General features: G+C 53.4%; 1 protein-coding gene across 1 annotated transcript; it reads left to right on the forward strand.

Moving 5' to 3' along the window:
* Window positions 1–10600: 10600 nt before the first annotated feature.
* Window positions 10601–13841, forward strand: LOC119457060 (neuropeptide-like protein 31). The gene is made up of 2 exons (XM_037718887.1): window positions 10601–10628; window positions 13522–13841. The coding sequence occupies exons 1-2, from the start codon at window positions 10601–10603 to the stop codon at window positions 13839–13841; spliced, it is 348 nt and encodes a 115-aa protein (XP_037574815.1).
* The last annotated feature ends 292 nt before the right edge of the window (window positions 13842–14133 follow it).

A 14133-nucleotide genomic window follows, 5' to 3' on the forward strand; every position in this document is an offset into this window, starting at 1 on the left:
GAAATGCCGTCGCCGCCCGAGTGTTCTCCAATGGAACACCAACTCACTGCGGCGGCGGCATGCAGAGCTGTGCGCGCACCTCCTGCGGTGTGATTTCGACGTCCTCGCACTGCAGGAGGTGTACACTGTGGCCGAGGACCTGCGGCTGCCGGGATACACGGGCTACTCTGGCGCCACCACCTGCTCGACGCAGAGCTGCACGGACGCTCCCTGCCTGCAGGGTGCCCACAAGAAGGGGAAGCCGAGGACTGCCATCTACGTCCGCAGCAGCCTGGCCCACTCGGTGACCCCAGTCTCGGACGTCGTAGGCGGCGCCATGGAGTGCTGTGCTGTCACGGTACGCCTTGACAGACAGGACACGACTGTGGCGAGCGTCTACGTTCGTCCTGGACAACAGTGGGACCCCTCCAGCCTGGTGCGGCTTGCAGCACGCCTCGGCGGACATGCAGTCCTGTGCGGTGACTTCAACGCCCACCACACCGACTGGGGCAGCCGCAGGTGCACCCGCCGAGGCAGGGACCTCTGCAACGCCATCAGCCGAGCAGGCCTGGTGGTACTCAACAAAGGAGGACCCACGTACGTCCGCCGTGGGGTGAGCACAGCCATCGACCTCTCCCTCACCACCGAGCAGCGCTCCTATGACTGGGCTACAACTCCCGACACTTGGGGATCTGATCACTTCCCCATCTTGATCACCCCCGGGTGTGGGAGAAGGCCGAGGTCACGAACATACCACGTCACAGACTGGTCCCTGTTCAGGAAGCGCTGCAGTGAGTTGGAAGATGGCTGTGACCTCCTGAGTGCCATCATGGAGTGCGCCCAGGCAGCCACAGTCCAGTGCTCTGCTCTGCCCGATACTCCTGCCCCGGATCTGCTCCTGCTCAACCTCCGTGCGTCCAGGCGACGCGTGGAGCGCCGAGCAATCCGGACGGGCAATGCAGAGCACTGGACCGAATACAGGAGAGCGGATGCCCGCTGCAGACGACAGGCCAGGCGCAGAAGGAGCCAGAGCTGGGGGAGCCTCTGCGCCACCATCGAGAACCGCTCCAAGGGCCCCCTGGCCTGGCGCCTCCTAAAGTCCCTGACCGGCAGGAAGGTCAACCGCCACCCCGTCCTCGCGGTGGCTATCTCGCTGGGCATCAGCGAGGCGGCCCTGGCGGAGTTGCTAGCGGACCACTTCGCCCCCCCGGCTGCCCTCGCTGCGGCCATCCTGCCGGTCGGACTTCCCCCTGCCAATCCGCCTACCTGCCTGCTGGAGCTGCATCCGGAGTGGGCGACCAGCCAGATCGCGGCCATCTGCCAGGACCCACTGACTCTCCACGAGCTGCAGATGGCCCTGAGGAGGGGCAAGCGTCGCAGTGCACCGGGAGCAGACGGAGTGACACTCCAGATGCTCCGCAACCTGGCCACCAGTGAGCAACGACGCCTGCTCGACTGCTACAACAACATCTGGTGGTCAGGACAGGTGCCGGAGGCCTGGCGCACAGCCATCGTGGCCCCCATTCTGAAGAGCAATAAGCCGGCTAACGAGCTGTCCTCATACCGACCGGTCTCTCTCACCTCCGCTGCCTGCAAGGTGATGGAGGCCATTGCTCTGGCACGGCTCGAATGGGTGGCCCGCGCCTGCGGGTTCCTCGCGGACCAGCAGACAGGCTTCCGGCGCCGAAGGTGCACTGCGGACTCCATCGCAGACGTCGTCTCCACCCTGGAGGACGCCAGGGCCAGCGGAGACCTCGCCATGCTCCTCCTCATCGACGTCAAGGGGGCGTTCGATGGCCTCCCACATGCGGTCGTCCAGCAGGCTCTGGACCTCCTGGGCATTGGCGGCAACCTGCGGCGGTTCCTGTCATCGTTCCTGAACGACCGCACCCTCAGGGTCCGCGTGGGCCATGCAAGGAGCACTCCCCGTCCGGTCGCAGCAGGCGTACCACAAGGGTCAGTGGTGAGCCCGTTTCTCTTCAACCTCGCCCTGGCCCGGTTGCCTGCTGCACTGCCGACCGACCCTCACTACAAGGTGGAGTGCTCCATCTACGCGGATGACATCGCCCTGTGGGTGCGGGGACCGCCACAGTCAAGCCGCCACGTGTGCCTGGCCCTCCAGAGAGCCCTGGACACCACGGCCGCCTACCTGGGAAGCATCGGACTCTCGGTTTCGACGGGGAAGACGGTGGCCCTCCTCGTCCACCCGAGAGCAGCGGCACGGCGCTCAGCTCCCCGGCTGCAGCTGGAAGGCGTGCGCATCCCATGGAGTACGACTGTGTCGTACCTTGGGCTGCGCATCGACCACCGGCTAACCTGGCGACCGGCAGTCGGGGCCATGCAGACCCAGACCATCAGGGTCCGCAAGGCCGTGTCGCAGCTCCTTGCTCATGGAGAGGGCTGCTCGGTGAAGTGGGCCCTGCGGCTCTACGAGGCGGCGGCCACATCACGCCTGCGGTACGCCCTCCCGCTGGTGGCGCTGCCGCCACGCCGCCTCGAAAAGTTGGAGCTGCAGCACCGGGCGGCCATCCGACTCTGCCTGGGCGTCCCCCGGAGCTCCCAGATTGCCGCTACCCTTGCGGAGGCTGGAGCATGGCCCCTGTCGCTCCTCTTCCTGCAGCAGGGGCTGAGGCACGTCGACCGCCTCCACCATGCTCCTGATGGCAGAGGCCTGCTGCGTCGCCTCCAGTCCCGGCCTTCCTCAAGGATGGGTCAGCTGTGCCGCCTCTACGAGGAGGTGGTTGGCAACCCACCGCCGAATGCGGTACAGCTGCCCCCACCGCAGAGGCCTCCTGTCCCCATCGCCACGGAGCTGCCCGGGATTTCGAAGAGGCGCTCACCCGCTTGCGCCCTGCAGCAGACGGCCGCCTGCCTCCTGGACGAGACCCTCGGAGACCACCTCCTGGTGTACGTCGACGGTTCGGTGGTACCGGACACCGGCTCTGCCACGGCGGCCTGCACGGCACCAGCCCTGCAGAAGAGCAGGCAGTGTCGACTGCCCAGACACGCCAGCTCGACTGCAGCGGAGGTGGCAGGCCTCCACCTGGCCGTCGACCTACTCTCTGAGGAGCTTCCTGGGGTACCAGCGGCCATCCTCTGCGACTCCAGGGCAGCCCTCCTCGGCCTGCAGAGGCCAGAAAGCGCCAGCCTTGGAGTCGCACTGCTGTCTACCCGGCTGACAGCGCTGCAGGACGCAGGCCACCCGGTGTCCCTGCACTGGATCCCCGCCCACGTAGGGATCCCGGGCAACGAGGCAGCCGACACCCTGGCGAAGGACGCCCACCACACCACTGTGCCCCTCAGTCGGGCCGTGACGGAGGGCGACTTCACAGGACTGAGGCTGCGGCGACACCTGGCGACCCACCACCCAGACAAACGGGTGGCACTGGGATGCCCCCCACGACCACTCCCCCAGCGAGGCCTGGCTCGCAGGGAGACCTCGCTCCTTCTCCGGCTCCGCATCGGCTGCAGCTGGACGGCAGCACGCAGCTACCGACTGGGACGAGCGACGTCCCCGGCCTGCAGCTCCTGCGGGGAGCCGGAGACGATCGAACATCTCCTGCTGGCCTGCCCGGCGTACCTCCAGCAGCGGGGCCCACTCCTGCAGGAGTTCCGCCGCCTGGGCCTCCCCTGTGGCAAGGAGGAAGATCTCCTCTTCCCCGGCCGACACCACCTTTCTGCACTTCGAGGCGTCGTGGAGTTCCTTGACTCGTCAGGGCTCTCCGCACGCCTCTAAGGACATTTCTACAAGCGGGAAGGCCTCACGGCCTCCCACTCCACCCCGGGCCTGACCGGCCTGGCACAACACCCCTGCAGACTCTGCAGCACGCCAAGGCCTTCCATCTCGGCCTGATACGTGCCGCCTATGCCTGCCGGTTTTGCTTCGCCCAGCCATGGCGTCTCCACTCTATCCCTTCTTTCGCTCCCACTTACCCCTCCCCGTTGGCGCTGAGCCGTGCTCCCTCAAGGGCTGCAGAAGATAGCGCCAACCTTTCCCTTTCCCTCAAGAACCACTTACCACCACCCACCGCGCGGCGACGATTTCATCTCCATTGACGTCATACGGAACCTCACGGCGACGGCGACGGCGACGGCGACGCCGACGGCAGAAATCTGCTTTGGAGTGTCCATATAATTGCTATCGCAATAAAAAGCAAGCGCTTTAGGAGAGGAGGCGGCGGAGGAAAGAGTAGATGGCGCTACTTTTCTTATATAGGGATTTTCCAGCATAAGTGAGCGGAGCGGCCACAAGCGGCTGCTGAGGAGCAACCGGCAGTGCTCCAGTGACTTCCTTTTGAATGACATTGTGCAGAGTGGAAGGCAAAGGACTGGCAGGCACCTAGGTGAAGGGTACCAGGGACAGCTGCCGCGCGACTTCTTTGCGGGCAAAGGCTTTGATCTGCGTGAGCAGCGACGCCTGGTCGGAACCAATGGCCAGGCAGGAGATGGACGCATCGGTTGCAGGAGAAGGCCTCATTAAAGCTCGCTGCTTTCGTAGTTCGTCGTAGCTCTGACAGAGGGTAATAACGTCGGCAACAGTGTTCGGGTTCTTGGCCAGGAGCATTTGGAACGCATCATCATCAATGCCTTTCATGATGTGCTTAATTCGGTCCGCTTCCGACATGGTGTCATTGACGCGTTTGCACAGATCGACAACGTCTTCGATGTAACTGGTGAATGTTTCACCTGTGTACTGCGCGCGGGTGCGCAAGCGCTGCTCAGCTCGAAGTTTGCGGTCGGCGGGACGGTTAAATACCTCACTAAAGGCTGTTTTCAACGAAGACCATGTTCGGAAATCCGCCTCATGGCTCTTGAACCAGACATTGGCCACGCCCGCGAGATAGAAAGCGACGTCGGTTAGCTTGGTCGAGTCGTCCCATTTGTTATGAGCGCTTACTCGCTCGTAGGACGCAAGCCAATCCAAGGTCGATACACATAGGTCGCGAAGCTTCGGGCGAAAAGCGGTTCAGAACCAATTGTCACCGACACCAGCAAGGGTGGTTATGGGAGCAGCGATTGAAGTGCGACTATGTTTGGAGCGAATAAACACTGGGAAAGAAAAAAGCGTTTTTTTAATTAAAGCGAGACCCAGTTAGATTCATTTAAGGAAAATAAAATTTCTAATTCATTTTATATACGCATGGCGAGAAAAGAAGATACAACTTTATTTTACTTGATCATTATCAAAAAATACTTTTTTTTTTCAGCGCCCACCGTGAGAGCTCCCATCGATAACGGCGGGCGTTGACGCCGCTATCACTTGCAATGCAATGCAGCTCTTGGAGTGCGTGGAAAGACGCGCTCGTAAAGATCCCCTGTTACAATACGCCGCCCCTCACATGCGTTGTGTTGCATGTCGACGTATGTCTGAATTAGGTGACGCCGGTAGTTTTATTGTTTCTTAACCTGTGCAGTTAAAAGTAGTGAGTTGCGACCGTCAGATACTTGTTTACTTTAGTTGTTTTTGTGCGACAGCACTGGCCGACGGGCTTGGCGTCCGACGAAAGGAGCACTCTACGCAATCTACGCCAAAAGTGTTCGTCAGCGTCCAAAGAAAGTATGTTCTGTGCAGCGATGCGATTTCGACAACCGTACGGCTGACCTTTTCCTGCATCGCTTTCCGCGCTGAAAGCTCGGAACGCCCATCAAGTCGAATGGCGGGGCATGTAAATATATAGCTCTAATGGCAGTCTTCCGAAAACAAATTTCGCGCCTATGATAACAAAATGACGACACTTCTGTTTTCAATGGATATGACGCTAAATTATTTTTTCTTCCGCCAGAAGTGTTCCCCCCTCACACAGATGGCGCTAAGCCCCATGAACCGCTGATAAGCCGCTATGTTTTGAACGTATGGGCTTCTATGGAAGCTTCGCTACCAGGTGCATCTACCTTGGCCAATCTTCAACGTCGTTTTCGTCGGTCTCGCTGAAGATGGTAGGATCCCACTGGCGAATAATTGCCAGCGCAGAGAACGGGTGGCGACGGGAGCATCTGCGGTTCGGCGTCTGGCATGGTGGAAGGTAGCGTCCGCCAGTGGAGTTCCAGGATGGTAGAGTTGAGGAGAGTACCCCGCACCTCCACCAGATATAAAGGAGGTTTATTATAGACGTGGGGCGATGACGGGTCGAGCGTTTCACCGAGCACAATCTCTAAGCTCGAGCCTCTGCGGCACGCGATGCTGTTGACAATCCTGCTGCCTAAGCCCAGGCGTTCTTCTTCATTACATTTATTTATTTATTTATTTATTTATTTATTTATTTATTTATTTATTTATTTATTTATTTATTTATTTATTTATTTATTTATTTATTTATTTGTGTATTTATTTATTTTACAGCACTGCAGGCAGCTACGCTGCCCAAGCAAGAGAGGTTACGCAAAGGACATTTCTAAGCACTTATCAAGCACGTAGACATTATTGCATTTAACAGCACACACAGGTAGCGAATTCCATAGCTGAACGGTGCGGGGAAAAATGATTTTTAAGGAAGTTTTGTCCTGGCAAGAAACGGACGTACAAACGTGCCATTATTTAGTCGTGACGACCGTTTTGGTGGAGCAGCCAAATATTTATTCCGTTCCAGACCTGTTTTAGAATGCTATAGGAGATACAAGAACTTTAGTTTCGCTATATGCCGCCGCACTTGCAATAGCTGAAGCGGCAGTGACCGCAGCGTATCAGAAACTGACGATGTAGCTCGGTAATTCGATAAAATTTACCTACGTCCAAGAAGCTGTATGCGCTCAATCCTCGCAATATCTTTGAATTAACACGGATCCCACACGATAACAGCGTACTCAAGGAATGGGCGAACAAGGGTGCGATATTTCTCAAGCTTAACATTTAAAGGAGAGATTTTTAGTTTCCATCGCAGAAAACACAGTTTCTTATAGGCCTTTGTGCACGTGGTATTGATATGCATATCCCACTTAAGTTTATTGGTCATTGTTATGCCCCAGTAGGTTACGTAAGAAACTGGCTTTGTTTTCTGGCTACTAATACAATAAGTGTAAAGAAGCGGGGTCTTTTTAGCAGTTATAGCATAGACATAGTCTTAGTAAAATTATACTGCACTCCTTTACGTTGGCATGAATCCGTGAGTTTACAGACGATTATTTAATATAGCTTGGGACGCATTGTTGCTAACAAGAAATTAGAGAATACAATCATTAGCGAAAAACTTTACCGTTACACATTCCTCAACAGCGGTATCAATTACATTTATATAATCAAAAAGAGTCTCAATACGGAGCCTTGTGGAACACGTGATAACACCTGTAATTTATTTGACCTATCTTTCGATTTCAACAAATTTCTTGCCATTATTCAGGTAGGCTTGAACCCAATTAAGGAGTGTGTCAAAGAACCCCACTCCCCTCTCTCAGGCAATCAACAAATTATGCGGAAGACGATCGACTGCTCTAGATAGATAAAAAAATGGCGTCTATCTGAAGCTGCTTGTCGATTGCGGAGGAAAAGCAATTTCTTTTCTTTTTGTTACAAAAGGCGCGAAGATGGGCACTCACACATACCTTGAAGATATTCTAGAACCTCATTCCCTGCTTTAATCCCAGTCCCACTTCGGCGTCTATTCTTGGACATTGCAGCGCGACGGCACCCCAGAACAACGACGAAGAGGAAATTAACACCCCAACATTGGTGTCGCGCTCTCATGCCGCATTTTCTTCCAGCTGGAGACTGGCCGGTGAACTACCCTGACCCAAACTCAATGGACTTGTGTGTGGGGGATATCTTTGAAAAGGAGGCCCGCGACCGTTAGCGCACCAGCATGGTGACCCTGAAAACATCGCAGCAGCGACCATGGAGAAAACTTCCCGTTGCCTTGCGGTCCGAGATCGAATCGTACCCTAGCTGATCTCCTTAAGGCCGTGATCACGGTCGAGAGCGGATAAATTGAATAGAATGTGGCGTCTTGCAATCCTGATATATCGGATAAATGCCTTGCAAAATATTTTCTCAAATTTTCTCGTTCTGGACAAAAATATTAGGCATAAACCTTGCGAAAGTACTTATGTCGCACATTGTGTAAAAGATTACCATAGCGTTACGCGGGAGTTTCGTTACCATAAGAAAAGTATTGAATGACCCTAGCGATAATATTGTATAGCTAGGGACTTTCAGTACTTTTCTAGTATAGCGTTGCGCTGAAGGCATGTCAAAAGCTGGCCTGATGGGGAGCGCCACCAATGTCGCTGGAGGAGGCAGGGCATCTCGATGGTGCATGAGACGAGACCGAAGGACCCATCGGCGTCCGTCGGTGCCCAAGGAAAGGATCAGATAGAATTGCCTTGACGTTTACTGCCTGTTCCGCACAGACCAGTGTACGCACTGCAGCATAGTTTGCACGCAGCTGCTCAGTACACGCGCATGTCAACAGCGAAAGCCAGAATGCTGCTATGGCTCCGTCAGAACCTATTGAGCGCAGCGTGGTGGTGTGCGCGCTTGGCTTCGTCGCTTTTGCCGTCAAGCGCACTGCACGTCTCTGGTGACCTGGCCCCCCACGCGCGGGGTGCGCATGCGTATCAATACCGTGACAACACGACAACACCAGCGGCGGCACTGACGGCGTCGGCGCAACCGGTCCTCGAGCGTCAGTATAGTGAAGAACTGAAGAACTCTTGTGTTCGTGCAAGGTCTGTAGCTGTGCTATGGCGGATTAGCCATGCATCTCATGTCTCACACAGTTTCAAATTGCCATTTTCTGTTCGCGTAATCACGACGGAGTTCACTCTTCTAATCGCCACGTTTCGAACACCCGTACAGCTTCACAGAAAGGAGCGAAAGGTATGCTCGCTTGCTCATTAAACCTCGCTGCTTAACTGCACACGGCGCTCGTTAAATGCGGCTCACGCTGCTTAGCGGACGCTTTCTCTTCGCGGCTAGGAAATAACAGAGGGGTATTTTCGATTTCGAGAAAAAGTAAAAGGGAAAAAAACGTTTCGCGATCACACGTACCTGTCGTCATTCTCGCAAAAAATAAATAAAGAAAGGCAGTTTAGCAAAAATAAACGCACTTAAGCGTCTCAGTTGAACGGCTGGACAGCCCCGACTACACAGCGGCACAAAACTTTTATCCTCCTCGGCCCATTCTCGTTTTGGTGTTCCGAAGGCCGCTTAGAGCGCCTTCATAAGCGTGCCAATAGCGCCCAGGGTCGAGAAAGAGCAACAATCCTGAAATACTGGCGCAGCATAGGTGTGGCCCCCTTGGGGGCAATCGGCGCCCGGTTTTTACTTGAGCCATTGTTTCCGCGACGGTGCGCACCTCGCACTCTCCCCTCGATTTTTGGATTGCACGAGTTCCGTTGTGACCCCCTTTTTCACTTTTTTTTCTTTTGCATTCTCCGCCATCGCCCGTCATCGGCCGCTACACGGCGCCCAACGGTCAGCCCGATGCTTTAAAAGCGCCCTCCACTCCGGATATGGCGAGCAGTACCGTTAGAAACGTCCCTGCAACAGTTCTCTTAGTGCCAGTTGTCGTTAGACCCGAATCTTTAACAGAAAGCATGAAGTCAATGGTAAGTCGTTCACCGAGTGCCTTGTTGAGTCGCTTATCTAGTACCTCCGGTGAAGAAATACTGAACGGGTAGTAAAATACATATAGTGTAGATCTATGAACGTGTAAACTGAGCTCACTTCTTGCTTTAAATTACTTCAATTATTGCTAATGGCTTGACACAAAGAGAAGAAAACTTTTCATGCTGACACCATGCCATTCACGACTTTTTTTGTTTTTACTTGTTTACGTTTATCAGCGCTGTTCATTGTGGTGATCTCTCGCATTCCTAAAATCACGATATTTCATTTTGGCGTTCTAAACTGTTGCTCTGCGATGTGTTGTCACTGGGAAGTTAGTGGAGGTTCGCCGTAGATATACATTTAATCCCGGCTTCGTCATATATTAGAATGACTTGTTAACGCTAGCGCTGATGTGCGATCCTATGGTGGGACATTAACGTAACCAAATTTTCACTTATCATTGAATTCACAAGTTGCCCTAATAGGTGCCACAGCGCCTAAATTTCTGATGTGACGAACACTTACCATTTTTGCACGTAAATACCGCGAGTGGCACTTTCGGCCTTTCAGAAAAAAATTATATATATATATATATATATGCATCGGGTGCGTCGGGCGCGAAGTCGGTGACATAGCCAAATGGGGGTCGGAATATGGACGGTTGAACTGGCTTGTCACGGCTGGTGCGGCGCTAGGCGGCTGAACGCGATTACAATAACTCACGATGTGACCAGCATAGCCGCACGCAAAACATATCGGCCGGTTGTCGGAAGTACGCCGTCCATGTAAGAGGTCGCGTAGTATAGGGCGGCTGATGGTATGACGGCATGGCGGGCTGCGGTCGGGGCCTAGCGCGACGTTGGCATAACCGAGAGGCACACTGGGAGAGAGTGGTTGAGTCCTCGCGACGACGTCAACGTAGCTGAGAGGTACATCCGTCGGGACCTGCTGGGGCGTCGCGACGACATCAGCGTAGCTTATTGGAGCGGCCGCAAGAAGATGTTGATGCGGGTTTGGCAAGACCTCGGCGATTTCCTGCTCGATCGCGCGACGCAGCGTGGGCATAACATTCGTTGCGGGATGTTGCACATGGGGCGGCTGAGCGAAGGTCAGCAAGGAGAGCTGGCGTGCAACTTCTTCCCGAGTGAACGCTTTAATTTCTGTAAGCAGTGCGGACTGGTCGGAGATGGTGGTCAAACCAGCAATGTGTTCGTTACGCGATGAAGGGCGACGTGTCAACGAGTGCTGAGTTCGTAGCTCCTCGTAGCTTTGGCGGAGAGTAACGATGTCTGACACGGACTGAGGATTTTTCGCAAGTAGCATGTTGAACGCATCGTCTTCGATTCCTTTCATGACATTTCGTATTTTGTTGGATTCCGACATCATCGCGTTGACTCTTTTGCACAAGTCCAGAACATATTCAATGTAGCTGGTAAATGATTCACCCGACTGCTGTGCACGTTCGCGCAAACACGATTCTGCTCGCAGCTTGCGCACCGCAGTGCGACCAAACACCGCCACCAAAGTCTTGAACATGGACCACGTTGTAAAATCGGTCTCATGGTTGCTGTACCAGAGACTGGCTACACCCGTGAGATAGAAGATCACATTGCTGAGCTTTGCCGGGTCGTCCCATTTGTTGTGAGCACTTAGACTCTCATACGTTGTCAGCCAATCCTCCACGTCGGTTTCATCCGCGTCGCTGAAAATGGCAGGGTCCCTGTGGCGAGGCACACCACAGCACATGACAGACTGAGGAGCCGCTTGCTGGGATGGGGTAGGTGCCACTTGCTGGGATGCGTCTTCTGGCATGGTTGAGCGTAAGGTACGGGATCGAAGCTCCAGGATTTACGCTGCAGGCAGAAGCACTCTCCACCACTTGTAAAGGCGTTTATCAGACACCAGCCGTTTGGGCCGTCCGTTGCTGAAGGCACCGAGCGGCGTTTCTCGAGGAAAGCGCAGGAGGGATCGAGGATATATATATATATATATATATATATATATATATATATATATATATATATATATATATATAACGTTTAGGCGATTATAACGCGAAGTGATGCCGCAAGGAAACAGGCAACGACGTATAAAATCGGATTCCCGAAGGACGCTTTATTCGTCGTTAATGCGAACTGCCGTCGGTCGCGGATTACAGTGAAAGGACGAGCGCATGCACAATTCAGGCATTGTCACTGCTGAAATTTTATTGCGATAGCAATTATATGGGCACTCCAAAGCGGATTTCTGCCGTCGGCGTCGTCTTCCCCGTCGCTGTTGCCGTTGCCGTCGCCGTTGCCGTGAGGTTCCGTATGACGTGAAGGGCGATGAAATCATCGCCGCTCCGGACGCTGTATGTGCGAGTGAAAGGACGAGAGGGACGCGCGCTTTCACGGGGAGCGAACGCACGTCGTAGAGCAAACGCGCGTTCTGCGCCGTGCTGCCTGAAGGGCTGCGTCTCTTTCCTCCGTTACAATCACCACACACACACACACACACACATATATATATATATATATATATATATATATATATATATATATATATAGAGAGAGAGAGAGAGAGAGAGAGAGAATTTTATTCGTCAGAGTGGGGAGCTAGTTCATGGGTACAGTGTACTAGAAGAACTATTCTAGTACACTGTATTCATGGGCTCCTCAGGAAGGCCAGATGGCCGTCAGGCGATGCGTGACGGCAACCTCTTCGGCTCGCTCCATGGCTCGGAGTTGTACGTCCGAGCAAGCTCGACTTCTTCCGTGGCGCGAATGCCGTGGGGGGACGGGAGGGAGGGAGGGGAGGCGACGTTAGCTGTGGCACCAAATGCATATTTATATAAAAACGTTGCGAGGCGAGAATGTGGGTAAGAGTTCCGACGCTGCTCGACGAGTGTCCCATTCTGATCTCGTCGAAAACCTCAGAGCCGCCCCCAGAGGCACCGGCAACAGTCACCAACGCCACGCGCGTTCGGTGCGAACGCGGACAAAATGCCGACGGTGTCGACAACAGTTCTGCGCGTTGCTGGTGCTGCGGCATGTCTAAGTTTATACAGCTGATAAACTACTATCCTTACTCCGTATAGCTTTCTACTAATTTGCTATCGCAATTGATGCTTCGCCTTTCGGGTGAAACTGCGACAATTTTAGGTCACTGTCGGCGACAACGGCGTTGTCCTCCATACCACCAAGGTTATTGGACAGCTTCAGAAGTACCCACGGCTGAACTGCATGAACACGGAGAAACCGTGTTAGATTATGTGTGTTCGAACACAGCTCCGTACGGGGAGCATGAAATATATGAAATAAAATGCATTGGAAAAAAAAATACATAAAAGAACCTCGCGTTATATTTGTGTCCCCAACATGAATAAGACGCGAGGCGCGTTTTTAGGATAAAAAGTTAAGAAGAACTTGATTTATATTTGTGAAAATGTGGTAAGTACTGCGCGGCCCGAATAGGAATTAAATATCACGCAAGACAGCTTTCAAATGGTTCCTGTAAATGTGTGCTACAAAACCAGAATAGCAACACTAGAAGCTGCCATTGTAAAATGCCATATCTAACCCTTTATAGAAGGAAACACAATATTTGTAACTGTAATACGCTCACAGCGAACACAAAAGCATGTCTTGATCGAATTCCCGTTGAACAGATTCCCCAAATGAATTCCCCGCAGGCACGTTTAGCAGTCTTTGAAAGGTAATATTTTTTGCTTCGACACGCCGCTGGGCGCTTATTCTGTCGGTAAATTCTCAGACGTCTTATAGCTATAGGTGGTGTTGATTGTGGTGGTGATGATGTTGCCTGGCAGACCTGGCCGTCTGAGCGTCTCTCCCGGCGCCAAATATCTGGCCTTATATCGATCAGCCCTGTTCATTCTCTTTAATAAACATTCAGCTTGGTACTAAGCAGCCAAATAAGGCTGGTCTATAGTGGAGTGTAAATTTACACGTTGCACCATTAATACCTTGACTTTTTGTGACTTTTTTCTTTCTCTTCCCCAGGTTCACTGGTCTGCATCGCAGTCCTTGCTACCGTCGTGTCGGCAGGGCTGTATGGCGGATACGGTGGTTATGGTGGATACGGAGGAGGATATGGTGGCGGCTACGGCGGATATGGAGGCTACGGCGGTGGCTACGGCGGCTACGGCGGTGGCTACGGCTACCACCCTGTAGGCCGCGTGTTTGCGTACTCAACGCATATTCACCACCCATCGTACGGTTACGGCCATGGCGGCTATGGTCACGGAGGTTACGGCGGATATGGTGGATACGGATACGGACATGGCTACGGACATGGCTACGGCCACGGATACCATGGTTGAGGCAGCACTTGTGCGCAGGGTCCGTGTGAAGATGACTTGTGCAACGCTCACAAAAGGTTTCACGTCTTCATGATGACGTTGTCATCAAATTGGAATAGTTTAGTTGATGGACGACGTTTCTGTTGGCTAATCTTCAAGTGGAGACGGTGGAAAAATTGTGATCTGTAAATAAAAGCGTACATATGTTTTCTGTCGTTTCATGTTCTGCCGTCGTTTACTGAAACTGACGACAACATTGACATTTTTGTCTGATTTAATTTAACATAAACTTTTAAAGATAGCTTTATATTAA

Source organism: Dermacentor silvarum, chromosome 6 (assembly GCF_013339745.2).
Source record: "Dermacentor silvarum isolate Dsil-2018 chromosome 6, BIME_Dsil_1.4, whole genome shotgun sequence".
In the NCBI taxonomy this organism is placed as follows: Eukaryota; Metazoa; Arthropoda; class Arachnida; order Ixodida; family Ixodidae; genus Dermacentor; species Dermacentor silvarum.